Source organism: Botryllus schlosseri, chromosome 11 (genome assembly GCF_051294905.1).
Source record: "Botryllus schlosseri isolate E-star chromosome 11, Bs_hap1, whole genome shotgun sequence".
Taxonomy (NCBI): domain Eukaryota; kingdom Metazoa; phylum Chordata; class Ascidiacea; order Stolidobranchia; family Styelidae; genus Botryllus; species Botryllus schlosseri.
This window is the reverse complement of record NC_137246.1, coordinates 27,724,559-27,751,464: the sequence shown is the minus strand read 5'-3', so window position 1 is coordinate 27,751,464 and position 26,906 is coordinate 27,724,559. Positions and strand designations below refer to the sequence as shown.

The window sequence follows — 26,906 nt, the reverse complement described above, 5'->3', positions numbered from 1 at the left end:
AATATGTTATTCTGATCAAATTTTAATATTCATATTGTCTGATAAGTCTAAATTTATCATAATCAATATTCCTGGCGCCACAAATCATGAAGTTTCAAGCAGAAGAGCACAAAAAACTTTGACACGTAGCGACGGCGATGACGTCATGCGCCGGTAGATGTGGCACTTCTGCGACGTGGAGTACCTGATCTCGGATTGTTTTGATATTGGCAGTAAGCTGTTTCCGGGCTTGGCATCCAACTGTGAAGAAGATATTCAAGCTCTGTCGATAACGCTGAGCAGGTAATTTAATGTTAAAGTCATTACTAATTAAGAAATCAGATTGATAGTATATCTCTAATGGGTTTAACGCGATAATTGCTAACATAGCATGCTTGCATACCAAATCCTATATGAGTGTGGGTTTATTGTTAATGAATTTAACATTTCAAAAACGGCACAAGATTGCGATGCAATGAAAAGATAGGAATGGTATTTTTGAAGACAGGCTAGATATTTACTGTATGGTGTCGTACTGTATCTGTGTGAGATATTAGGTTTAAATTTTTTTTAGAGTTCTGTGAATACCAATAATCCAATATGGAATCGGTGTCTTGTGCACACCAAAGATTCTACTGACTACACACAGGTGTGACGCTGAGAAACGTCTTGGCACACCAAAGATATTACGCTTAACGTGCCAGGATTCCAACCCGGCCAATAATGGCAATGTTTAATTCAATGATTCCAATTCTGGTAAAGAGCTTCTTGGAGGTACAGAACTTCAATATACAATTAAATAGTATATTCATATTGAAATGAACCCGAATATTTTCGGCTGACACTCGTCAGGGGTAATCGTCAGCAACTAGTAGAGAATTGGAAAGAACATTGTATATCAACAATCGTATCACAAAATATGACGTCACCAGCATGAAATTTCGAATGAGAGAACGTTCAATGTACTATTTTTAGGTGATACACGAACTCCTTTTGTTGACAGAGTCAGCAACAGAGTCAACAAAAGGAGTTCGTGTATCACCTAAAAATAGTACATAGAACGTTCTCTCATTCGAAATTTCATGCTGGTGACGTCATATTTTGTGATACGATTGTTGATATACAATGTTCTTTCCAATTCTCTACTAGTTGCTGACGATCACCCCTGACGAGTGTCAGCCGAAAATATTCGGGTTCATTTCAATATGAATATACTATTTAATTCTGGTAAAATGGTTTATATTATATACAGTGTGATTAGGAAACAAATGATAGTTATGCATTTCCAAGTTAAGCTTTTAGCTTAGAATATATAGAGAAACACCGTTGAAACATTTTACTTGTATAGCAGGCCTACATATTAGTGAGCTCATATAAATCTTGATTTATCAGCTATATCATGACATTGGTGTCATAATATACACCCAAGACTAGTTGTGTGTGTGTGTGGTTGATCGGTATCTCACTCACTGACAACTCAACCATTGGTATTCACTCATTATGCCTGATTCCTGATGTAATTGTTGGTTATTCCAGTTTGTTGTGCAACTGGGCATGTGTTTTACGCCCTCGTGTGTGTAGACCTACACACATTAGGGTTGTTCAAAATAGCCTGTTCTTTCTCAATTTTACTGGCCAGCTGATAGAATTGTTAGGTTGGCTAATTTAATCAAATTTGGGTTAATTCCAAACCGCAGAAGCTAAGTTATCAGAGTAGAAAATTGTGGATTTGAAAAATAGTATTTACGTTGGGTGATTCTTTGATTAATAATGATAGAATTTTTCACTGTAAATACTATTTTTTTGAAATCCAAATTTCGGACCAAATTTGTTATGACACCTAACAATTTCATGGGATAGCTAGTAAAATTTTTAAATGTGTTTTTTGTTATGAATCTTGATTTGTTAACATTTATAGCTACGCTTCTACAGGTTTAAATTGAAATTTTTTATATACAGCGTTTTTCAGCCAACCTGACAATTTTATCAATTAGCGAGTATAATTTGAATAACAATAGTTATTTTTGAACAGCCCTAATGCGCAAGTTACATCTCATTCACTCCTTAAAATATTTAACACTTGATCATGACCAGTTGATCATCAATTTTCGCTGCATATTCAACTGACGCACGGTATCTTAATCGCAACATATGTTTAAAGTTCTTCATGTTTCAGGTAAAGATGGGTCGGTCAACATTTCTCCGAATGTCAATTGACAAACAAGACACGCTCTTGAAAATGATGATTCTGTCATTGTGCTGCATTCTCTGTAAGTAAAGTGTTAGGCTATTAACCGGTACGTCACAATTACAATGAAATATGGCAGGGCTGTATAACTTGTAACCAAGTCGCAAGACAATCATACTTATAGTTTTGACTTGAGTCAACAAGTCCCAGTACAAGTCAAGGTGATAAAGGTAGACATCGAGTCACAGTGTTAAAGCTTTGATTCCGAGTCATAGTGCACACTGTTCAGTCTCAAAATCAAGCCATGTTCAACTCACTTTCTTCCAACTCTGCTTGAGTGATATCGAATGCCTAGCAGACTCGAGTCTCGATATATAATATAGTAACTTTCTTAACATGTTAATTCAGACATTTGACTGTTTATTCAAACAAAATGACTGACTTGACTCGAGTCATATCATTTCATCGAATGACTCGAGTTGAGTAAATTCATTAAGTGACTCAAATCGAGTCATTTTCCATATTCACAAAAATTAGTTACGGTAACTCGAGTCCTTACAACTCGGAAATATAACCTACCGATAGTCTTGTGATATGTGATATTTTGTGATACGATTGTTGATATACAATGTTCTTTCCAATTCTCTACTAGTTGCTGACGATTTCCCGTGACGAGTGTCAGCCGAAAATATTCGGGTTCATTTCAATATGAATATAATGTTCAATTGTATAATATTGATAGTCTTGTGAATGTCGCAACTAATTCTGATTTTCAATTTTTAGCATTTTCCGTGCGTCTTTTCTCTGTGCTCCGTTTCGAGTCGGTAATCCACGAATTTGATCCTTATTTCAACTACCGAACCACGCGTTATCTGGCGGAGGAAGGGTTTTACAAGTTTCACAACTGGTTTGATGACACGGCCTGGTATCCGCTTGGAAGAATCATCGGTGGGACCATTTACCCGGGTAAGGTTGGTTTTATTGTCAATCAGTGTGTTTCTTTTATTGAGAAATATAATATTGTGCCTTGGAATGGTCTTGTATGAAGCAAGGGCTCCCAACCTTTTTTGCACCTTTGAAAATTCACTACTCAGCCAGTAAAATTTGAAATAAAATTCATTTTTTATAATGAATGAAAAGTATTCGGACTCTATTAGCTTCACTTCTACAGGTTGGAATTGAGCCAAATTTGCTGTGTAGCGTGTTTTTAAAAGACCTAACACTTTTATGAAATGGCCAATAAAATTTGATAAAAAAGTAATAGTAGAACATAGAACTACCTTAACTTGCATGAATTCACAACATCTTTTGAAGAGCGGCAGCGATTGCACACAATTTAAAATGTTAATGCGAGTAAATCAAAAAGTAAACTCCAGATTAAGGAGTAGGCCTAGCTTATTTCTTTATATTCTGCATTAGTATTTTTATTGAGTTTCAATCTATTTCAATTGTTTTAGTGGAGTTGACTTTAAGATGGTAATTTATTAATTGTTCATAGGCTCACGGCGTCCACGTTGGGTAACCCTGAGATGTGCACAAACTATTAATTAGTTAGTTGACGGTCAGCAAGGTACTGGTTTTTTGAGTAGTTCTTTGCTATGTTTGAAAAGTGAGTCGTTCTAGTTCTAGTTGTGCGTTCTGAAAATCCAGTAGTTTTATATAAGTCTGTTAAATACTAACAATAATATTTTCCTCGTTTCAGGTCTCATGGTGACGTCTGCCGCATTGTACCATGCTCTCAACTTCTTTCATTTGTCGATCGAAGTTCGCAATGTCTGCGTGTTTTTGGCGCCACTCTTTTCGTCGCTAACAACAATCGTTACGTACTTACTGACCAAAGAACTATCCAATTCCGGAGCCGGTCTTGCGGCCGCCGCCTTTGTGGCAGTCGTTCCAGGCTATATCTCAAGATCTGTAGCCGGCAAGTACAGAAATTTGCTCTCGCTAAAACCCAGAGTTGGACAACCACAAATTGCATTAGACTTGATTACCCTCATCTCGCTCCAACTACTCTAATTAGACCACTAGAATTATATAGTTGTCCCAGTCTGCTACAATTGCAATGTGCATAGACTAGTTACTTGCGGTTAACTTTTGAGAGTTTTGTACAATCTTCAGCTATAATATCATGAAAATTCATTGGTGCCTTTTTTCAGGTTCCTATGACAACGAAGGTATCGCAATTTTCTGCATGCTTTTCACCTACTTTCTCTGGGTGAGGTCGGTCAAAACGGGGAGCGTATTTTGGGGAATTTTCTGTTCCTTGGCCTATTTTTACATGGTATGTTCTGTTACTATTCCAAGTCTATTGCCGTTTGTAGTGACAACTGATGGGTGCTTCTCAGAGGTGGTCAGAGTAGTTAGCATTTTTACTTGCGTAGAAGTAGCTACTTGCAAGACATGTCTAAACTACTGGAGTAGAAAATGACTGGTTGGAAAAGTACTCGAGTAGGCACAGTTTTCAAAAGTAGATTTTGTCGCAGGTGGGATAATTTGAAAAATTGCTGGATGCATCTTTGCAAAGATTGAAAATTATTGATGGCACTGCAAATAAAGCAATTTTCATATTGAAATGAACCCGAATATTTTTGGCTGACTCTCGTCAGGGGCGATCGTCAGCAACTAGTAGAGAATTGGAAAGAACATTGTATATCAACAATCGTATCACAAAATGAGACGTCACATCACCATCATGAAATTTCAAATAGTCGGGGTGAAGAGAGCGCTCAAACTCAATGTACCATTTTTGATGGCACACAAATTGTATTGCTTTGTCAACCGGAACATTAACAACAATTAAATTGAAGATGTGAAGAAATATCCCAAAACAGTTCTGTCATTTGAAAAGGTGTTACATTTTTTTTTCGAGAATAACTCGTTTGTGATTTGTTTACAGGTATCCTCATGGGGAGGTTACGTTTTTCTTATCAACTTGATCCCGATTCACGTACTGGTATGCATCGCGACTGGGCGATTCTCTCATAAAATGTATGTCGCGTATACGACCGTCTACACCGTGGGGACGATATTGTCGATGCAAATCTCTTTTGTGGGATTCCAGGTACGTTTATTCGCAATAAATGCTTACTTTGCCGTTGCAAGTAGTTGTAATATTTTTGCAGCCTGTTCAAACATCGGAGCATATGGGAGCGTTGGGTGTGTTTGGACTCTGCCAAATCGTGGCTTTCACGACTTACGTCCGAAGCAGAGTGACGCCTAAACAATTTGAGGTCCTCTACCAGTTCATGCTGTACGTGATCGGAGTTGTGGTGGCTGGAATCGTCGCTTTTTTGACTTTAGCCGGTGAGTTGTTATTTATAAAAGAGTGGGTGAGTGGGGCTCTCGGACGTACAGAACTTCAATACATCATTCAATAATATATTGTTATTGAAATGAACTCGAAAATTTTCGGCTGATACTCGGCAGTGGTAATCGTCAGCAACTAGTAGAGAAATGGAAATGATGCACAATGATCTTTTCAATTCTCTGCTAGTTGCTGACAATTACCAGGGTTGTAATGACTCGACTTGAGTATCGATTTGTCGCTGAGTTGACTCGGGTCAGTTTTTGTATTGACTCGGCTTGTACTCGAGTCAATGTGCATGACTCGAGACTAGGACGGCCAAGACAGACATTTCATTTTAATTTCTAAGAATAGTAAAGTCACCACATGATTGGTATTTCGTCTCAGTCCTGATACTTGGAAAATATGGCCAGAAAATGTTAGGACTGAGGAAAATTACGATAGTACGAATGCGAGCCATTCTATATCACTCGAGCTGAGTTAAAAAAAGTGGGTTGAACTGGATTGAACTCAAAAACTGAACAGTGATCATAATGACTTGGACTCATACTTGAGTCAAAACACTATGACTCGGACGTGACTCGGTGGTGAATTGAAAATGACTCGACTTAACTCGAGTTAAAACTATTAAAGTGAGATAGACTTGTGACTCGTAACCTTGTGACTTGGTTACAACCCCTGCCGGTTACCCGTGACTAGTGTCAGCCGGAAATATTGGGGATTATTTCAATATGAATTTATAACTCGGAAGACACATTTTGATGAATTCCGTTAGTCTGCTCAGACAGACAGACAGACAGACATTTTATTGCTTCGTCAAACAAAAAAAGTTGACTGGAGGTGACGATATGGCCTATAAAGGCCTTGTTACTCGTCACCTCCATGGCAGTGAAATAATCAAGTGCACTCATCCCAATAAATATAACAGTGGACAGTCTGCAACATGAAAGAAAATAATAATCACAAATAGAAGACAATAATACACACAAATATATAACAAAGACAGTAGCTCACAGGCTGGTATTAGCTACTTGTAGAATTTCTTCCATTTCCAAACAAACGCAGCCAGTAACTACTCCATCAAACTCAGGGCTGTAACCAAGTCACAAGTCAATATGACTCGAGTCCAAGTCAATGTGTTGACTGCTCAGTTTCCAGTAAAAGTCTTGTAAACCCACTTTTTATAACTCTGTTTGGTGATATCGAATGGTTCGCATTTATAATATACTAATTTTCCTCACTTTTAGCAGTTTCTGGTCAAGTTCCAGTACCAATAGACGAAATCCCAATAGTGTGGTTACTTTACTGTTTTTCGAAATTGCAATGAAATGTCGGTCTTGTCCGTCTGAGTCTCGAGTCACGCGCAATGATTCGATTCCAAGTCCAGTCAATACACAGATTGACTCGTGTCGATTCATTTCCGTAATTTGAGAAAATGACTCAAGTCAAGTCATCGAAAAATCGTGACTCGAGTCATTACAACCCTGTTTAATACTCTTTTCAGATTCGAGTACTCGGGGATCATTGTGCCCGTTGTGAAATTATTTAAATTCTCAGGCAAAGTGGCGCCATGGACTGGAAGGTTCTATTCTCTCCTCGATCCGAGTTACGCAAAGAACAACATTCCGATTATCGCGTCCGTTTCCGAACATCAACCGACGGCGTGGTCGTCATTTTACTTCGATCTTCAGTTGCTGGTGTTCTTCTTCCCTGGTATGTTCATAGGGCTGATCAAAATTTCTACTGGTAACTTTATAAAGTCTATCGCTATTAATTGTAAAATCACCCATCGTAAATACTATTTTATCAAACTCGAAATTTACTAATCCTATAACTTTTCTTCGACAAGTTTAAACTGAGCCTAATTTGATGTGTATCGTTTTTTAAAACAACCTAACAATTCCACTCGCCAGTTGTTTTTATTTTACTTTTTTTTCGAAATCTCATTTTTCACTCTCATAGATACGCTTCTACGGGTTGAAATTCAGCCAAATATGATTGACAGCGTTCTTTAGCCGACCTTACAATTTTATCAAGTAGCCAGTAAAATTTGAGAGAAATTGATCCATCTGAATAAATCCTAAAATGTCTCCTGGTTCTCAACGATTTCGAGGAACGCTATTTTTTCTTTTCAGTCGGACTCTACGTTTGTTTCAAAAACTTGACGGACTTCAACATCTTCATTATCATGTACGGTGTGACCAGCATGTATTTCGCTGCCGTCATGGTGAGTTTTATTCCGTCATGGCACATACCTACCTCTTCTGCATATACAACACGTATATTCAATCAAATAATATATACATAATATTTATCACAGTGTTAATCTTTTTTTACATACATTTACTCAGTCTAATCTAACATGGAAGATCAATGGTCACGTTCTGTTGCTTTACACTTGTTCGCACTAATCTAATTACCGGAAAATCCTGCACGAGAACTCTATAATGGCTATGTCCATTATAACTTAGCAAGGGCTGTAATGCATACCCTCAGAGTTGTTCAACATTTGCAAATGTAGTTCTTTTTTAAATTTTACGTAGAAAATCCAATTATTTATCAATCATAATGCTTCAAATTACGTTTTGCAATAATTTTTTGTGTGAACGGAGTCCTACATAAATTGTCAAGTCCGCGTCCCCCCAAATTTTCTTTCATTAGTAACCTTTTTTCCGTTGAGTTTAGAGCAGGGGTGTCAAACATACGGCCCGCGGGACGCATCCGGCCCGCCAGACCATTTTATCCGGCCCGCGAGGTCATTCTGAGTAAATTGACAAATTATTGTATTATAGAGTACATTTTTAATAGCAGTAAATGTGGAACGTGTTCATCGGTCACATCATAACCATCTGTCGACAGTGTTGAGTTCTCACTCAGGTAACTATCAGGAGCAAGGTGGTGACATTGACACTACATTATGGGAAGGCAAAAAATAGCATATTCTGTTCAGAGTTGTCTGGGGAAATTATTCACAGAGGCGCAAACGACAATCCGAAACCGTTGCATGTAAAATATAATAGCTACACGAAGAATATATTTCTAATATCTCTGGTCGCATTGCCTTATTACCGAAAAGGCCCCAGCCTCGGTCTCCAGAGAAATCGAATGGTGAATTGGTGATATAAAAACGATGAACAAAATTCCAGCGCCCTCGTTTACAATATCTTATATACCTCATCACGAATACCCAGGGCCAAACGACGCATTATGATTAAAGTAAGGAGATCATTGAATTATTCCATGTTGTATCGTCGTTAAACCCCCTGTTTTAGTAGTTTATAAGTGTATTCAATCGGCGAATTTGTCGCAATTGTCAATTTCATTGTCTGCGAATAACGGAGTTGCTAAAATAGAGCCCGAATATGATCCGTGATATTACATATAATACTATTGTGCATGGCGGTTGATAATAAAGCATTCCAGTGGAAAACACGAGGTTCGGAGGTAACATTTTGGATCATTTGATAACTCCGGCCCGCGCGCGATCAAAACTTTTGAATCCGGCCCGCGACCCGATCTGAGTTTGACACCCCTGGTTTAGAGCGAAAAAGTTGATTTTGTTCAATTCCTCGGCCCCAGAATTGGATTATTAGATATTTTAATTGATTCTCCGCCATCATTGGAGCAAAAAATATGGATCTTAAGATTTTGCATGCAGCGCCACCTAGTCACAAGAGAATTTTGAATGGCATTATCTTTTGAACCGCTGGAAATTTTTAAATTTTTTTTTTTAATGTGACGACAATTCAAAAAAGAACAACATTTGTAAATACTGGACAATTCTGAGGGTGTGCGTTACAAATTTCAAGAAATTTGCTAAATTATGATGGAATGAGTCGAAGCTCGGTGTACAGACATTTTTCATTCTCGTGCTTGTTAGACCGGACTCAGGTTTCAGTCTTTCTAATTCAGTCTTTCTAATTCTAATCTAATATGGAAAAGTCGAAAATTTTCGAGTTGTCTAGTCGACATGAACCAAAATTGCCAACTTCCATTTACTGCCTCGTTTCCAATATTAATTCAACCTCTCTTACTCATCACTATTGATTGTCGAGCCAGTAGATTGTTTGGTGCTCAGAGGCTGTCATCTAAGTACTCTAATTCGTTACTCCAGGTGCGTCTGATGCTGGTGCTCGCTCCTGTGATGTGCGTGCTCGCCGGTATCGGCGCCAACCACCTCCTGTGCACTTACATGAAGAATCTGGACTCCGTGCAGTTGAAGAAGAAAAAGAAGCCAGATTCCAGTTATCCTTTTAAAAACGAGGTTCGATTTATTACTAAGTGACTTGTTTTATGTTGGTTTTCATTCTAATTGACGACGTTGTGATTATTATCAATTAAGTAATCATATTACCACAGGGTTGTAATGCCTTGAGCCAAGACTCGACTTGAGTCATATTTATTCGAAGACTCAACTTGACTCGAGCAATTTTCTAAAATATGGAAAAGGACTCTCGACTTGAGTTAATTTATGTATTCACTTTACTGTTATTCAAGTCATTTCACTCGAGACATTGTCTTTGACTTGATTCGAGTCTCGTGAATCAAAGCCGATAATTTGAAAACAGGGCCTGAAACTGTCTTTGATCTGTTTGAATAAACATGTTGAGGGAGGAAAATGTGAATATTATAGGTGCGACGCTTTCAATATTACCCAAGCGTCAAAGAAGGTAGTTGAACTTGACTTGAACTCGATAATTAATATTGAACACTGAGTTGGACTCGGACTCAAGTCTTGACACTATGACTCGGCCTGGTGAATTGAAAATGATTCGACTTGACTCGAGTCAAAGCTATAGAAGTGAAATTGACTTGTGACTTGGTTACAACCCTGCAATTTCTGCTGTATTGCTCACATAGCCAAAGTCTCGACGTTATTCTTTTATCTCTGCAGGTCGCAACTGCGGTGGTGTTCATGTTATCCCTTTTTCTATCGATGTACGCGCTGCATTCGGTGTGGGTGACGTCAGAAGCGTACTCGTCACCATCCATCGTACTTTCCGCAAAAGGCCACGACGGAGGCCGTATTATTTTCGATGATTTCAGAGAAGCATATTATTGGCTCAGACACAACACTCCAGAGGTATTTGCGGCTTTTTACCATTGCTCAGTACGTTATGAGGGCTGGGCAAAATTGCCCGAGTATTCGATCCCGAAGCTTAATATTTGAGTATCACGACCAATCATGGTTTTAAAACTTTCACAATGGAAACTGGTATCAAATCATAACCCAGCCGTAATGACAGTTTAACTGGAATATGGCATGTCTACAGCTAGAGTCACTTGGTAATTCTTTTGCAGGACGCGAAAGTGATGTCATGGTGGGATTACGGATATCAGATTACGGCAATGGCAAATCGAACTATTCTTGTGGACAACAACACTTGGAACAACACTCACATATCAAGGGTCGGCCAGGTACGGTTACGTTGCGTCTCATCTTCCCACGTGTAACTTTGCATTCGATGATATGATCCCAACCACTTATTGATTGTCAACATGTGCCTCGCAATCCTGCAGGGTTTCTTATAGCAACCACCTGTTTTACAGCAGGAATTCCCATTAGTAGATAACGTTTCGTTTCGCTTTTCTTAACTAGCCCAACTATCAGTGGCGAAGCTCTGCAATTGGACCAAGAGTTGGAAAATAAAAATACTTTGTAGCCGCTGGATCAATGTCACTTTGAATTAGTGAATAGATCCACAAGGTTTTATATCCCTTCTCTGCCGTTCTGGTATTTCTGATGCCATATATCTTGACAATAGAGAGGTTTGCAGTGTAACAGAAACTTCATGTATTTTAGGCCATGGCGTCGACGGAGGAACATGCTTACGGCATTATGAGAGAGCTTGATGTCGATTATGTTTTGGTCATATTCGGCGGCTTGACTGGATACTCCTCAGACGGTAAGGAACCGATACACTGTTGATGTTGTGCCTCTCCGAATCCATATTATTATCATACCTAATTTCAACATATTTTCAGATATCAATAAGTTCTTGTGGATGGTGAGAATCGGGGGTTCTACAGACAGGGGATCGCACATCAAGGAAAAAGATTACTACACGCCGACAGGTCGGTTGAATATCATAAATACCGTTCATTGTAATGATTGGAGAGAAGTGAGAGTTGATTTCTGAGTGCTGAAATGATAAGCCCCTCCACAAAGTAGTGTTATGAATGAGAATTATAGTTTTGATACCTGATACGAAACGTGGTGCAAACAAAGCTATGCATTCTAGTGGAAATAATATCGAAGAAATCGTGATCAACCCACACGCAAAGTGCAATGAAATATGAACTGTTGAATAATACCAATTAATCTTTAATGAGATATAGAGCTAGCATTATGTTCCTTGTGGTCACATGAAAGGTACATATTTGAATTTTCCACATTATTCATACTGTTGTGATGCCATAATGAGTGATTCTCGGATTCACAACTCAATGACGGATACTTGATTCAAAATGGAATCACTCGGGTTATAATTTTGAATGCCCTAATGATGAAATAAGTGCTCAACTTCCTACCTTCTGATCATTGTTGTTTCCAGGTGAATTCCGAGTCGATTCCGAAGGCTCTCCGACTCTTCTCAACTGCATGATGTACAAAATGTGCTATTATCGTTTCGGACAAGTTTACACGGAGCAGAGTAAGTTTTGTTATTCGACTTGGTATGTTTCGTTGATTGTGTGAGGAGACCGTCATGTGCGTTGCGCGCAGACTAGAATTTGATAATTCTAATCTAATTTTTTAAAAAGCATTGTAGCTATCGTTCTAATCGTAATCTAATTTAGAAATGCTTAAATTTTTCTAATTGTCTTACTCTGGTTGCAGGTAAACCCACCGGTTACGACAGAGTCAGAAATACCGAAATTGGAAACAAAGATTTTGAACTTGACGTACTCGAAGAAGCGTATACCACAGAGCACTGGATTGTGCGGATATATAAGGTGACTTGAGTTGATGCGTTTTATCAAGCATTTCACCTCAAAACTGTATTCAACATTGCTAGAAGTAGTGCTGTAAGTTTCTACTCGCTCACGAGTAAAGCGATTTACGAGTAAAAAAGTGGTTCAACTGGAAATAGATACAAATTTAAGTAGTTTAGAGAAATAGATTTTGTAACTAATGGGTATTTACACTGCAAATACTTGTATGTCTGAAAATTTATTACGTTACCGGGATGCAGGGACAATACCCTACAGGACGATTTCACTCAAAACAGGATGCAAGAATAACATATAAATATAAATGTTTTCTTCGAAAAACTTAACTTGTTATACCAAAATTTCCGTATACTTTACAAAATCCAAAGTGTTAAAAAGTAGGCTGGTTTGATTGAAAAAGTAGTAAAAAGCATATCTACTTGAGTAGTACAAGCACTGGTGGTCAAAGTAGTCATTGTTGGTACTCAAACCCAAGTAGTAGAAGTAGTTGTTTCAAGCAAAAAGTAACTACTCCAGGGGTACTTTTGCCTAAAAATTTGAAAACTGTCAAGTAGCAGTAGGAGCAGTCTGGAATCATGACCGTAGAATTACTTTGTTGCTGGCCACGTCAGTACAAGTAGCTTAATTCTGTGAGAGTATTCTGGAAAAGACCTTCTTGGAGGTACAGAGCTTCAATATACAATTGAAGAGTATATTGATATTGAAATGAACCCGAATTTTTTGAAATTTCACGCTGGTGATGTCATATTTTGTGATCAGATTGTTGATATACAATGTTCTTTCCAATTCTCTACTAGTTGCTGACGATCACCCCTGACGAGTGTCAGCCGAAAATATTCAAGTTCATTTCAATATATACATACATACTATTCAATTTTACTCTGGAAAAGTAGAAATACAACTGTTACTGCTACTGAAGTTACTGACTATCACTGCAATTAAGAGCTATTCGCAAATCGGGGTATTCAATTTTTTCAGGTGAAAGACCTTGAAAACCGCGGCAACAGTCGAACGTAAAGCCTACTGCGTGGCGCGCGAGTTGTGAACTATTTAGCAAAATTTTCCTTGCAAATCCAATCCTTGATTGCTTGTCCGCGTATCACGACAAAACGGTGCCAATCTTTGGTCTTCGCTCGGGCGGATACGGAACGATAGATTATTTTGAAAACTTTCCAAAGTAGTTTAACTTTTGTATAATATGAAGCGACAATTTGACGGGAATCGTGTCTGCGAATTAATTCTGCATGCCTTCGACGTGAGTTTTGTTACCGAGGTTGAATGGGTTGTATTTGACAGATGTTGTCTATGATTTGTGCACTTTTCAATTTGTGAAGTTTGGAGTCTCGGATTTGACTTGGTGGGTTTACTGTCTTCAAAATACCTTCGGCAGAGAACTCTTTGTTACATTTTAGTTGACGTTGAACTGAACGTATCGAGCAACATCTTCATATATAATTCTGACACTTCTCGCTGACTTGGTTCCTTTGAAGCTGACTCTTTTGAATACCGCTACCTAATACAGCTTGTTTCATGCTGTGTAGCCGCGAGCAAACTGGAGAATATCAGTATCCTATGTACTTCTGGCGATTTTTTGACGTTGCGCCGCCGTTCTGTTGAAATCTAATAAAATTATGTGGAATTTTTGCAAGCTTCAACGTGCATTTGCGATTCGATTGTGTGGTATAGAATTAGACAGTCGTTCTACTTGGATGTTCATCAGATTAAAAGCCACAACAGGACTGTGATGTGATGAAAAGATAGGTGTTGAAACGACTAGGCGTTGTCTTTACGTCAAATGCACATCTTGGCGTATGTTATGTAAAGAAGAAGCATGCACTGCAGAACCCACCCAGTCAAGTGTGACTAGATTTCTCCCCCTTAAAAAATATATCAGTTCGGTTCATTGCCAATTTTTATATATTCAATACACCACAAATATTGCAATGCAATGAACTTTTGGGAAGGAATGAAAAGAGAAGTTCAAGAACTGTTCCAGCCCTGGTCGGCATAATCGATATAGAAATAAACTTCTGTCTGTTATGGTTGTGACATAGCCGACATGCACAACATAGATTTGCCCCTATGTGGTCACCGTACGAAAATTATTATGACAAAGTCTATTAAGCGGACCCGATCATGCTGGCACGGCGGACATTTTCAAATTTGTTGTGAGACAGTAACAGGCACTAATGACAAATTAAAAATACAAATTGTACCATGAAACATAGAATTAGCGCTTACCAGCCCATTACATTCATGTGTAGTTTAAATGCAGGTACTACACGTTCAGGGCAATCTCCGTCCGCACGTTAGTTTAAGCTGATTTTTGCCCGTTGGTTGGTCCACTGAGCTATATAAACTCCACCACGGTTGGTTGCTCACCTACGTATCTGTAACTGTAATAGTTGGTGCGGGCGTCAATCCCGAAAATATAGTTGTTGCTGTCGATTGCGTAGGATTGCTGAACTTGTTTTAGTTCCACGAAGGCCGAGGAATTCATTTACTCAGGATATATTCAACATCGCAGTGTTCTTTGCTGCATGCGATTCGGAATCGTTAACAGGATGGCGTCGCTGGGAAGGGCCAAACGGCCCAAATTGTCGAGCAAAGACAAATCATATTTCGACTCGTACTGTGACATATCCATCCACGAAGAAATGTTAGGAGACGCGGAACGGACTAACGCGTACAAAAACGCAATATTCCAACACAAAGAAGCCATACAAGGCAAAGTAGTCCTCGACGTCGGCGCGGGGACTGGAATTTTGAGTTGCTTTTGCGGCCAAGCGGGCGCAGCCAAAGTATACGCAGTGGAAGCGTCTGCAATGGCGGAGCAAGCTAAAAAAATTGTTAATTCCAATAATTTACAAGACTGCGTCCAAGTCATACATGGAGTTATGGAAGAGGTTATTCTTCCTGAAAAAGTTGATGTTATTGTTAGTGAATGGATGGGATACTGTTTACTGTATGAGTCGATGCTTTTATCTGTGATATACGCCAGAGATAAATGGTTGAAACCTGGTGGAATCTTGTTACCGGACAGTGCAACGTTGTATTTATCGCCTATCTGCGATGATGAGATTATGGTCGACAAAGTTCATTTTTGGAACGATATGGAAGACACGTACGGAGTTGATATGTCGTCGATTATTCCATTTGCACGCGAATCATTATCGAAAGAAGTCATGGTTAAAAGTTTGGGTGCCGAAAATATATTAGCACATGAACAAGTTGTAAAAAACTTTGACTTGTATGCCATTACGAAAGCAAACTTGTCTTCCGTGAAATACTCATTTCTCTTTCGTTGTTTTGGACATGCGGATTTACAAGGTTTCGCCGTGTGGTTTGACGTTAATTTTTGCACCAATAAGAAGTTTTTGGCGGATGATGAAAAAAAACGCGATTTAAATCCTTGCGATTCGAACACTCACGTCAAAAAAAAGTCTGTGCTGTTATCTACGTCACCGTATTTACCGGAGACGCATTGGAAGCAGGCTGTCCTTTATTTGAAGAAGGAAATGCAAGTGGTGCAAGACTCGAAAATTCACGGCTCTATCGAGCTGTCCCCCAGCAAAGATAATCCACGGTTTCTGTCTGTAAATTTGAGTACAAAAATTGATGATTATCCAGAAGTATCCAAACACTACTCAATGGGCTATGACTTGGAAAAATCTGCAATTGAATAATATATTCATATTGAAATCAACGCGAATATTTTAGCCTGACATTTGTCACAGATAATCGCCAGCAACTGGTAAAGAATTGGAAAGAACATTGAGTATCAACAATCATATCACCAAATCTTCTGAACACCATGCATAAGATATGACTTAATTTGTATCTGCCGAACGCCATTGTAAGATTGTATGATGGTCACAATCATGCTCTATTTGTATCTTAGACTTTGGGTCAAAATTTCGATTCGTCAATCATGTGGAATAGGATCATATTCTATTGCAACCTTGTCGCCATATTGATGATGACGAGACTTGTACAATGAACAAACTACTCTATTTTCAAAATGCACCAGTAGAACTAGTAGCCTACTACTCACTTTTCAAGACTCGCAACTAGAACTGGAACTACTCACTCTTCAAAACTCATAACTAGAACTAACAAGCTTAAAAAATCCCAAACTTACTAAAACACAACTAAGTAGATTCAATTCGATTTTATTTCATCGGATTGGTTTTCCACATGAGCATCAATACGAGTTTGAAATGGTAGGGGTTTGACCCCGAAAACCCACTCCTTGGCTACGCCACTGGTATAGTAATAATGACTCTGAGCTAGCAATGGCTGCAAAAATATTATACAACGGAATATCAAGATTCACACTAAACGATGACACATGTTTTCTAGTTGTTATTAACTAATTTTTTCAAATGTGCTACTAGAACTACTCAATATCTAACTAGATTGTTAGTTTGTTTTGTAGGGTGACATGTCTAATGCAGACATCATCCTCAAGATGTTATTGCCATTGAGACATTGCTCACTATATTTCACAGTGCATTTGATCATCTTTCGTTACGTGTTGTGTCTTTTCAGATTCTTCATTCGCCCAATTCAGTGTTTTTAGCAGCTGCCCAGCATTCAATATACGTCTTTGTTTACCCCTGAGATTTCTAGCCACTGTTGTCAACAATTGTCAGAATTTATGAGAGTTGCTGGCCTAATCAAGCTACTTAGCGAGGCATTTTGGACCTTCATTAAATACCATTCTTTCAAATCCAAAATTTTCTAGTCCAATAACTTTACTTCTGCGGGTTAGAGTTGAGCCAAATTTGGTACGCGCCGTTATTTTAGGCAATCCAAGAATTTTATCAAACAACCCAATAATATTTGAAAAAAGATGTCATTTTCGGACAGCCCTACTGCACATTCCCCTGTAACTGTGTCGTGTTACTAAAACTGATGGTTTTTCTATTGTTCAGATGTCGTAATATAGTAGGAGATAGCATAAATAATGACCAGCGAAAAAGAGAATGTTAAAGTCAAGATTCTGTACGGCCATCACGCTGAAGTGAGCACATGCTCATTATCTCCTTTACATGACATTTTTGTTACTGGCGGCGACGATGGCGTGTTATATCTGTGGAAGGTGGCTTCAAGCTCTCTCCTTTCAAAGTTCACAGGCCACGCGGGACCTATCAATTGCTGCAGGTTTTCCCCGTGCGGCACACGACTAGTCAGCGGTTCATACGATTGTACTGCGAATCTTTGGAATATCGCGCGTCAGAAATGCGCGATGACTTTAAAAGGTCATTTAAAAAGTGTCGAAGGAGTGTGTTGGTCCAACAACGGAGTGGTTATAGCTACCGTGTCTTGGGATAAAAGTGTGATACTTTGGAACGCGAATACCGGGCAAATAATGAATAAGTTTGTAAAGCATTCTGACTGCGTGAGCGCATGTGCTTTTTCTGCGGACAGCAACCTTTTAGCTACCGGAGGCTGGGATTGCGATGTGATAGTGTGGAAATTGGACAATTACAAGGAGATTCTCCCCGCGTATAGACGCGATGAACCCGTGGCGAACCATGAAGTATTTGCGGGGCACGCTAAGAAGATCTCTGCGCTGTGCTTCTCACGAATTGGCATATTAGCGTCGGGATCCTGGGATCGCACGGTGAAATTGTGGAATTTTAAGAGACGGCAGCTGATACATACGCTTAAAGGTGAATTTTATTTATCGATTTGAGACATATATATACTGTTTCCGATTCAGTGACTGTCCAATTGTTGGAGGATGGAGATTGAATGTTGTTCTGAACTCCAAGTCAACTCTAGTTATAAGTTCTATATGAGGCACATTAATTCTGATGATTAGACTCGATTAGTAACAGACAATTTTTTTGAGTCCTGAAATTATACGCTTTTCTTGCCACTAAGAGTAAATTTATCAATGATAATTATAGTTTCAATACAATTTTCCACTGTGGCCTCCTGTAAACCTTGATTAGCCTACGAACATGTAGTATAAAGCTACCCACGTTAGTGGAATAACATATCTGTGTGTGAAGTTGCTTCGGAATGGAATCTAGTTTGCTGTGTTTTAATTAGTTAGTTGACATATTTTTGAATGTCGATAGTTCTAGTTCTAGCTGCGAGTTTGGAAAAGTGAGTAGCTCTGGTTCTAGTTGTATGCTTTAATGAGTGAGTAGTTCTATTTGTAGTTGGGTGCTTTGAAAAGTGAGTAGTTTTATTTGTAGTTGCGTGCTTTGAAAAGTGAGTAGTTCTAGAAAGATGCTTTAAAAAGTCAGTAGTTCTATTTGTAGTTGCGTGCTTTGAAGAGTGAGTAGTTCTAGTTAGATGCTTTAAAAATTGAGTAGTTTTATTTGTAGTTGCGTGCTTTGAAAAGTGAGTAGCTCTAGTTCTAGTTGTATGCTTTAATAAGTCAGTAGTTCTATTTGTAGTTGGGTGCTTTGAAAAGTGAGTAGTTCTAGTTAGATGCTTTAAAAAATGAGTAGTTTTATTTGTAGTTGCATGCTTTGAAAAGTGAGTAGTTCTAGTTAGATGCTTTAAAAAATGAGTAGTTTTATTTGTAGTTGCATGCTTTGAAAAGTGAGTAGTTCTAGTTAGATGCTTTAAAAAATGAGTAGTTCTATTTGTAGTTGCGTGCTTTGAAAAGGGAGTAGCTCTAGTTCTAGTTGTATGCTTTAATAAGTCAGTAGTTCTATTTGTAGTTGGGTGCTTTGAAAAGTCAGTAGTTCTATTTGTAGTTGCGTGCTTTGAAAAGTGAGTAGCTCTAGTTCTAGTTGTATGCTTTAATAAGTCAGTAGTTCTATTTGTAGTTGGGTGCTTTGAAAAGTGAGTAGTTCTAGTTCTAGTTGTATGCGTTAGCGTTGAAATATTAGTACGGTAGCTCTGGTTCTAGTTACTGGTTTTCAAAAGTTAATACTTCTAGTTGCACGTTTTGAAAAACCACTATTTTATACGAATCTGCCCTCCGCATGACTGAGACCACTAATTGACTCATTCCATTATAATTTAGCAAATTTTTGACATTTGTAATGCATACCCTCAGAATTGTCCAATATTTACAAATGTTGTTCTTTTTTTTTAATTCTAAGTAAATGAAGAAAAAAATTGAAGAATTTTCAGTTCAAAAGATAACGCCATTCCAAATTCCTTTGTCACTAGGTGGCGCTGCATGTAAAATCTTTGAAATCGAAATTTTTTGCTTTAATGATGGTAGAGAACCAATGAAAATGTCTAATTATCCAATTCCGGGGTCGAGGAATTGAAAAAAATTGACTTTTTCGCTCCGAACTCAATGAAAAAGAAGTTACGGATCAAAATTATGGGGGCACGGACTTGAAGATCCATGTAGGATTCCATTTACACAAAATAAATGTGACAGTCTACAAATTGTCAGTTGATGATGCTATAAATGAACCCGGCAGGTCACACGGGATGGGTGAAAGCGTTGGCGTTCACGATGGACTCGGTTGAACTCGCGTCGTCCGCAGACGACGGCTCTATACGCGTCTGGAATATTCCGTCTCTCACACTGATCAGGGAGCTTCACGGCGAAACCGATATCGCGATGATGTGCCAGTTCGATGTGGACGGTTCTCTCATTTCATCGGGATCGGCTAAAGAATCGCACGTAAAAGCAGTGGAAAAAATGCAGTCCGAAAATGAAAGGAAGGAAGAAATTGATAAACTAGATGTTTGATAAACGTGAAATTTGAAACAAATTTGAAAATTATTCGATTTTCGATCATAGTCATCACTACAGCCCGACCAGTATCCGAATTTTTAGTCGATATCGATAAAACCGATAACGAGCACAATTGGGTCATTCCGTGTCGAGTGATCCAGAAAAACGGTAAAATGTAACCCAACGTCTCGGAATTTCATAAAAATCGATATGCTCACGCAGTTACACTGCATTATTAATTCTGATTTCCAAAAAGCAAAACTTCATAGATATTCGTCCTTGTCAAGAGCTTTCCAATGATACCTTATACCTGATCGTATATGATTCGTAGTTAAAAGTTCTAATACGTTCCGTCCAAATGAATATGCGCTGCAGAATGTGCAGATGGATTATTTTGTTTCTATCCACTGTTGGCAGTTTTTTTTTTGTCAAAAAGAATATGGCACAAAATTATACTGTGACTTTGTATCGAATATGCACTTGTAATGGTAGTTACTGATAAGCACTTTCGTGGTTAAACCAGTCCTTCCTGTATTCCATTGTATCACTGTTATATCTCTTCTCTTTTGTTCATAATACCCTAGTGTTGATTGTTGACATAACAATCGGTCACTATTCAATATAATGGTATCCTCGATGATATTTCTTGAATGGCAGTGTGTCATTAAGAAATTGTATGACTACAATCCACCATGTACTATCGATATATTTTGAATATAATCTTGTATTATATCGTATTTATTGAATGGTAGTGTTACCTACTACTGTGATATTAAGAGATCGTTATGATGCCACTCCGTCCTTGTGCTATTAATGTGTTATTGTGTAATTATTGATGGCTTCAATGGTTTTTATTCCAGTTTGAATTCAACTAGGAGTGTTCATATTGATTCATCTTATTGCAATGTATTTGGATTATCGCCTAGAGCTGAACGTAATTTTGCACCAACCAATCTATTTCTAACCTAATTTGTGAAACGTTTCTGTGTTTTCCACTTCGTTCTAACTTAATTTCTGCTTTTTCTGGAAATGCTACATGAGAAGTTTTCGTGAATTCAGTAATTCCGATCTAGTACATTAAAAACTGTGTATCTATAATTCTAATTTTAATCTAATTTGGAAAAGCTGCAAATTTTGTAGTTGTCCAAGTCTGCTCCAGATACCGATTAACTGTCACCATTTATCAGCTCATTTTAAATTCGACTTGATAGATTAATATCATCTGAAGAATATAATTGACCGTAATGACCACAGTATCAGATAGCTTGTATATTCTGTAACTACGCAGTATTTGATGGCCCGGCAGATACTTAAAATGGTAACAATCTCGCCTCAGTATTTTGATGATGTTGACGCGGTTTTTGCTGATTGAGAAGTCTTAATATTTGATTAGCTTGTGTGACTCTTGCAATACCAAAACTATATTCAATTCAGTATCTAGTATATTGGTATTGAAATGAGCGAAATATTTTTTGCTGACACTCTTCAGGGGTGATCGTCATCAACTAGTAGAGAATATTCGGGTTTATTTCAATGTGACTATTAGAGATCAAAAATAACTTTTTTCATCAAAATTTTGCGAGTTTCTTCAATAATTCATTATAGAATTGCCTACAGTAAATAGGGATAGGCCTGATAGGCCTACTATTATTTCAAATCCAAAATTTTGAACACCCATAACTTCTCTTCTACCGGTTGGAATTGGGCCAAATTTGTAATGCATCGATTATTAGACAAAGTGGCAATTTCATGAAGTAGGTGGTAAAATTTGAAAAAAATGTATTTTCAATTTTTTTTGAATAATTTCCAAGTTTTCTAACTAGAATTACGTCGCATCTGCTGATTGGAATTAGTCAAATTAGGTTTGTCGTGTTATTTTTTAGCTAACCTATAACAATTTGATCAAATAACCATCAAAATTGGGATAAATTGGTTAAATTTGAACAACCCTAATGACTATAGTATCCTTCAATTGTATTATGAAGTCCTGCACCTCAGAGAATCTCTTCAAAAATGTTACACGTCCTTTGTACTTAGTTAGTTTTTGTAGCTTTATGAATACCTTTACCAGTATTGATGTAATTCCTTTCATGTTAGTTAACGCACTGTCAATTTCCGATAAACTTGGTATTTTTTTCCAGCACAGCACTAAAAGAATTCTCAAACTGCAAATTTGTCTTATTTTCTCAGATTTATCATACTGTTCTGATACATTTTCATACAAGTCACCAATGAGGATTCATGGATCACAACGCCATTATTAGAAGGGTAGCCGGATGGACGATATTCTGGTATACGTCTTATCGATTTGTCAAACGGTTCAACAGGTGGATTTGTGTTTGCTGCAAGATTACAATCGGTTTTTTCACTGTTTTATTTTCGCAGGAATAAATGTCCGGAATACAGCTGTCGCATCATCACCGAGATTCATGCAATTATCATCACTGTGCTGTCATGTCGAATTCTCTTCTTCATGGGAAAGTGGCCTTTCGACAGTCTCGGTATATTCTCAGAACGCAATGTTGTTTGACGTTGTACTTGATTCTATCGCTCTTGCTACAGGCTTGGAGAATGAGCCCGTGGAAATTGAAACTATATGCGCTTCTTTAGGATATTTTCTACACGACTTCATCTGGTATGAGAGCAAGATTATTTTGCTGCGGCCGTAACATATCAAGGAATAGCGGTGTTTAGAAAATCAGAAACCGACGCCTGAGTGCCTTTCAAATTTTGCGCGATGTTTTAGGCCTTCCGCTGGTGACCACTGTGATTGGTAACAAAATATTTCTACATTTTGGAGCTCGCGAAGTTTTCCCTACTTGAGTATTTATGATTTTGGGTTTCTTTCACTTCTGCAAAACTACTTACTCTCTAGACTTGGGATATTGTAAGGTAGAATGTAGATTTTTGATATGTTTTCAAAGTGAAATTGTCATAATTACTAGGTGAAATATCCCTGTATCGTGGTTATTGGATATATTTTTGATAATTTTCACCAATTTTTAGGGTGGAGCCCAATTCTTCTCCTCAACTAAGTACTGCTTAAATGCGAATCTCCACTCAACTAAAAATCGATTGGTACTCAGCGTTAAGTGCGCGCCAATTCTCTCTGCTCAGTTAAGTATCGATTTCCAGACGTCGTTTTCCAAGATAGCGTTGCCAGATTTTTTTCGCCTTCGACCGGTCACGCGTGAACGATTTTGTCATGACAACACGACGCTCTCGTCATTATTTCGTCACTGACGTAAAAACGGGACGCAGTTCTCACTGATATATCTAAATGCAATGAATAGCCTCAGCTGATCCACACTCTTTGAAGATGACCCAACAGAAATATATAAATCCTTGAAGATATCCGGAACGTTCCTATCCCCCACAGAAGTATATTTGCAAGACGCTACAATACCCCATTCGAAATATATAAAGATAAGTTTCACAGCAGGCGAACACGTAAGTGCAGGCCTGAAATAACAAAAGAATGCATCTATATCGTGAAAATAAATTGAAAAATTAACATATTTCCAGGATTTCTTTCCAATTGAAGCTCCTCTTTGAACCATTCACTTTGCCCCTCTACCATTCAACTTCCCGATATAGCTAGACCCACCCGACATTTTCTCCCTTAAATATTCAGTATCTCTTATTTCCAATATCTTATTGCTGCTATCGTGTAAACTGGCTTGAAGGTATAGCGACTTCATCCTAACCCTGATAGTACCTGGAACTCTATCTGCTGAGGTTCATGCTGGGGGTCTTTTCAAGATGTTTCATCTATTTAATTGTGGAAAGAGCATGCGTAATAATAATAATCGTTAAGCTATATTATTCATCTGAACAAGTCACACACAATGTACAATGCGATAAGACACAATGCGATGTAATGAACAGATAGGAGGATATCGAACGACACGCAGTTGCGATCTTTTTTTATACTGACATCCACCTCGGCCTGACGGCCTAGAGTGCCCGATGTCACAGTACTTTTCGATGTTGATCTTTTTGAAGTCATCGCCTCCCTTTCTAGTTCTTTCCATTCCTTGTGAGTGCTTTCCCTTTGTCGGGTCTTTTTCTGGGCTTTTTTGTCGCCGTAAGAACGACGACGGCGGGGGGGGATGCTAGCGCATTGAGACTGCAAAAGTTACCGGTCCGGTATACCGGGATGCCGTACGACAAGAAGTCGAAAGGGTACAAGATAATTACAAATACAATTATAAACACAACATCCGTCCAAGCGCCACTGATTTCATTCGCTCAGCAGAACCTCACATCACGAAATAGTGTACCTATATCAGCTATATACGACAGTACCGGTACTACGGTATTTGGCGGGTGTTGCCTGCAGTTGGCTGCTCGACCGTGAAAATTGACACTTAAGTCTGGTGGTGCGCTGACTTAGATTTGAGTGCCGATCTGGACGCATTTGAGTGTGAGTATACTTTTTGGCGTGAGTTGAGTAACGAAATCGTTGCTGAGTAGAGAATCGCTACTCAGCAGAGAAATTGGGCTCCACCCTACGTGTTATTAGTCATATGAGTACAAATGGTGACTGCTTTGATCACCTCTGCCTACCGCACTCTGTTAATCTGATTTCACATTTTAAATAGTGAATTTTCTTGGTTTTAATATGCTATCAGGTGCCTGTACTATATGACGGAAGGAGTGACGATGTTGCTCCATCACGTCATGAGCATTGTAACCATGACAATCAGCCTGTACTTGGGGGTGTCCGCGGTGGAAGTTCTGGGTGCCATATTCGGGAGCGAGATATCATCTATATTTTTGAACGTAAGCCTTGGTAAGAACCCGAAACGTCTTTGGGTTGCTCTCAATTTCTTTTTCAATTTAGTTGCGTTGGTTTATCAAGTACCACAAGATCCATGACACTTCTTTTGGGATGCTTGTGGATGTTGTATTTGTTTTGTCCTTCATCGGAGTGCGAATGTTTGTGGGTAAGCGAGATACGACTGTTGGTATTCTATTATCTACTGACGATAACCCCTGACGAATGTCTAGCGAAAATATTCGGGCTTATTTCAAGACCAATGTACATGTACTATTAAATTATAAGTGAACATAAGGGACACTGTCATTACCTATTACTGAAACCATAGGCGTCGAGTTGCGGGGTGGCTTTGTGGTCGCATAAATGAAAGCCTACATATTTAAGCGTTCCACATCTATATACTGTTGTTACGTCATGAATGTGGATGTTGTATTTGTTTTGTCCTTCATCGGAGTGCGAATGTTTGTGGGTAAGCGAGATACGACTGTTGGTATTCTATTATCTACTGACGATAACCCCTGACGAATGTCAGACGAAAATATTCGGGCTTATTTCAAGACCGATGTATATGTACTATTAAATTACAAGTGAACATAAGGGACACTGTCATTACCTATTACTGAAACCATAGGCGTCGAGTTGCGGGGTCGCATAAATGAAAGCCTACATATTTAAGCGTTCCACATCTATATACTGTTGTTATGCATGAATGATACTACTCCATTCATAATCTAACCAATAAGCACTCGATTTCGCCCAGCATCAGTTGAAACTACTGAAGATGACGAGTTACCATCCATATGTAAATTAACAGATAAAATGCGTGACTTGCTATTGTCTCCTAATCCGTTATCTGATTCTCAGGTGGGTATCTTGCATACCGAGAATTGCTATCTCCAGCGCCGATGCTCATGAAGATAGGAGGATCGTGTATGTATGGCGTCAACTGTGTGTTCCTCCTCCATATATTGTCATTTGCAAGGTAAAAATCAGAATCTGTTCCTAGTTGTATTGTGACACATGAAAATTGGTTCGAGCAATTTACATTGGAGAGCTGATATTCAATACAATATATATTTCTCACCACGCGTTATTTTCAATTCATGTATCAGAACACAGTTTAGCTGTCACTTTTGGTCACTCTTGTCTGAAGAGGCAGTCAAAGTCAGACTTGGACAGCCAGATAATCCTAGCCCTACCCATTATTTATATATCCTGTTAATGTGTGCCTTTGCGTTGATTTTCAGATACCGAATTACAAAGTTGTCCAACAAGTTGAAGAATCAACATCAAAATACAAACGGCCATACAAATATCGTTCAAAACGGTTCTCAGAATGGGTTACGCCATCGTGTCACAGACAAAAATCACAGCTCTCATAGCTAGGCTATATCTTTTACCATTTCAGTATTGTGGCTTTCTATCAATTTTCTGTATGCTGGCCTACTGTAGGCCACATCGCAGATCCTGGTTACCTGACTACAATTATACAACCTTAATTGAGACTAAGGTATTTATTTGCTTCTATGATTTTGAATTCGATAGTCAATAATTGTTGCTAATATAATCTGATGTTGTTAAGTTATATCGCAAGGCTTCACTAGAAATTACTGATACTCTATGCAGTTGTCAAATGATGCTTTTTTCCATCTGCTCATTAAAATATATTTTGTATCGAATTTGTGATTTGAGTTGTGCTTCTGTGGCATTAAAATCCTATCAAGTCTTGAGTTCAGCTGTGGGATTAAGGATTACGCAGAGATCATTACACCTGTCATGGCAAAAACGTCGCAGGTACATGAGTACACGTCTTACTATGGATTACCTTATGAGGGCCTTATCGGAGACATTTCTCGTCGACTTAAAGATGCCAAATTCCTGGGTGCACAAATAACTAACCTGTGTATGGTTAGTTTATCTATAGCGGGAACGCTATGGAAGAGTCGGCGCAAGTCAGGTAAGTGACCTGATTTCAAAATTGAGGGACAGGGCTCCGCATGTAGCTCAGTTGATACGACACACAGCTTTACCGCGA

The 26,906-nt window shown here is 38.5% G+C and overlaps 5 protein-coding genes across 5 annotated transcripts in view; 4 read left to right on the top strand and 1 right to left on the bottom strand.

Moving 5' to 3' along the window:
* LOC145449716 (uncharacterized) overlaps positions 1-26,906 on the bottom strand; it is a 335,502-nt gene that overhangs the window by 122,896 nt on the left and 185,700 nt on the right. The window lies entirely within an intron of this gene.
* LOC145449717 (dolichyl-diphosphooligosaccharide--protein glycosyltransferase subunit STT3A-like) lies at positions 136-14,077 on the top strand. Its single transcript, XM_080328136.1, has 17 exons — positions 136-282; positions 2,156-2,249; positions 2,951-3,133; positions 3,870-4,088; positions 4,324-4,448; positions 5,064-5,228; positions 5,290-5,470; positions 7,029-7,184; positions 7,607-7,698; positions 9,586-9,735; positions 10,366-10,554; positions 10,773-10,889; positions 11,275-11,377; positions 11,457-11,546; positions 12,026-12,124; positions 12,310-12,425; positions 13,401-14,077. Exons 2-17 carry the CDS (start codon positions 2,162-2,164, stop codon positions 13,437-13,439), a joined length of 2,112 nt encoding a protein of 703 aa, XP_080184262.1. The 5' UTR covers positions 136-282; positions 2,156-2,161; the 3' UTR covers positions 13,440-14,077.
* LOC145449731 (protein arginine N-methyltransferase 6-like) lies at positions 14,793-17,360 on the top strand. The gene has a single exon (XM_080328153.1). The coding sequence runs from the start codon at positions 14,963-14,965 to the stop codon at positions 16,106-16,108; it is 1,146 nt and encodes a 381-aa protein (XP_080184279.1). The 5' UTR covers positions 14,793-14,962; the 3' UTR covers positions 16,109-17,360.
* On the top strand, positions 17,392-20,774 carry LOC145449734 (uncharacterized). The gene is made up of 2 exons (XM_080328155.1): positions 17,392-18,100; positions 19,829-20,774. The coding sequence occupies exons 1-2, from the start codon at positions 17,392-17,394 to the stop codon at positions 20,101-20,103; spliced, it is 984 nt and encodes a 327-aa protein (XP_080184281.1). The 3' UTR covers positions 20,104-20,774.
* Positions 20,786-26,550, top strand: LOC145449741 (TLC domain-containing protein 5-like). Its single transcript, XM_080328164.1, has 7 exons — positions 20,786-22,415; positions 22,474-22,589; positions 22,651-22,723; positions 24,723-24,873; positions 24,935-25,037; positions 25,736-25,853; positions 26,119-26,550. The coding sequence occupies exons 1-7, from the start codon at positions 22,330-22,332 to the stop codon at positions 26,255-26,257; spliced, it is 786 nt and encodes a 261-aa protein (XP_080184290.1). The 5' UTR covers positions 20,786-22,329; the 3' UTR covers positions 26,258-26,550.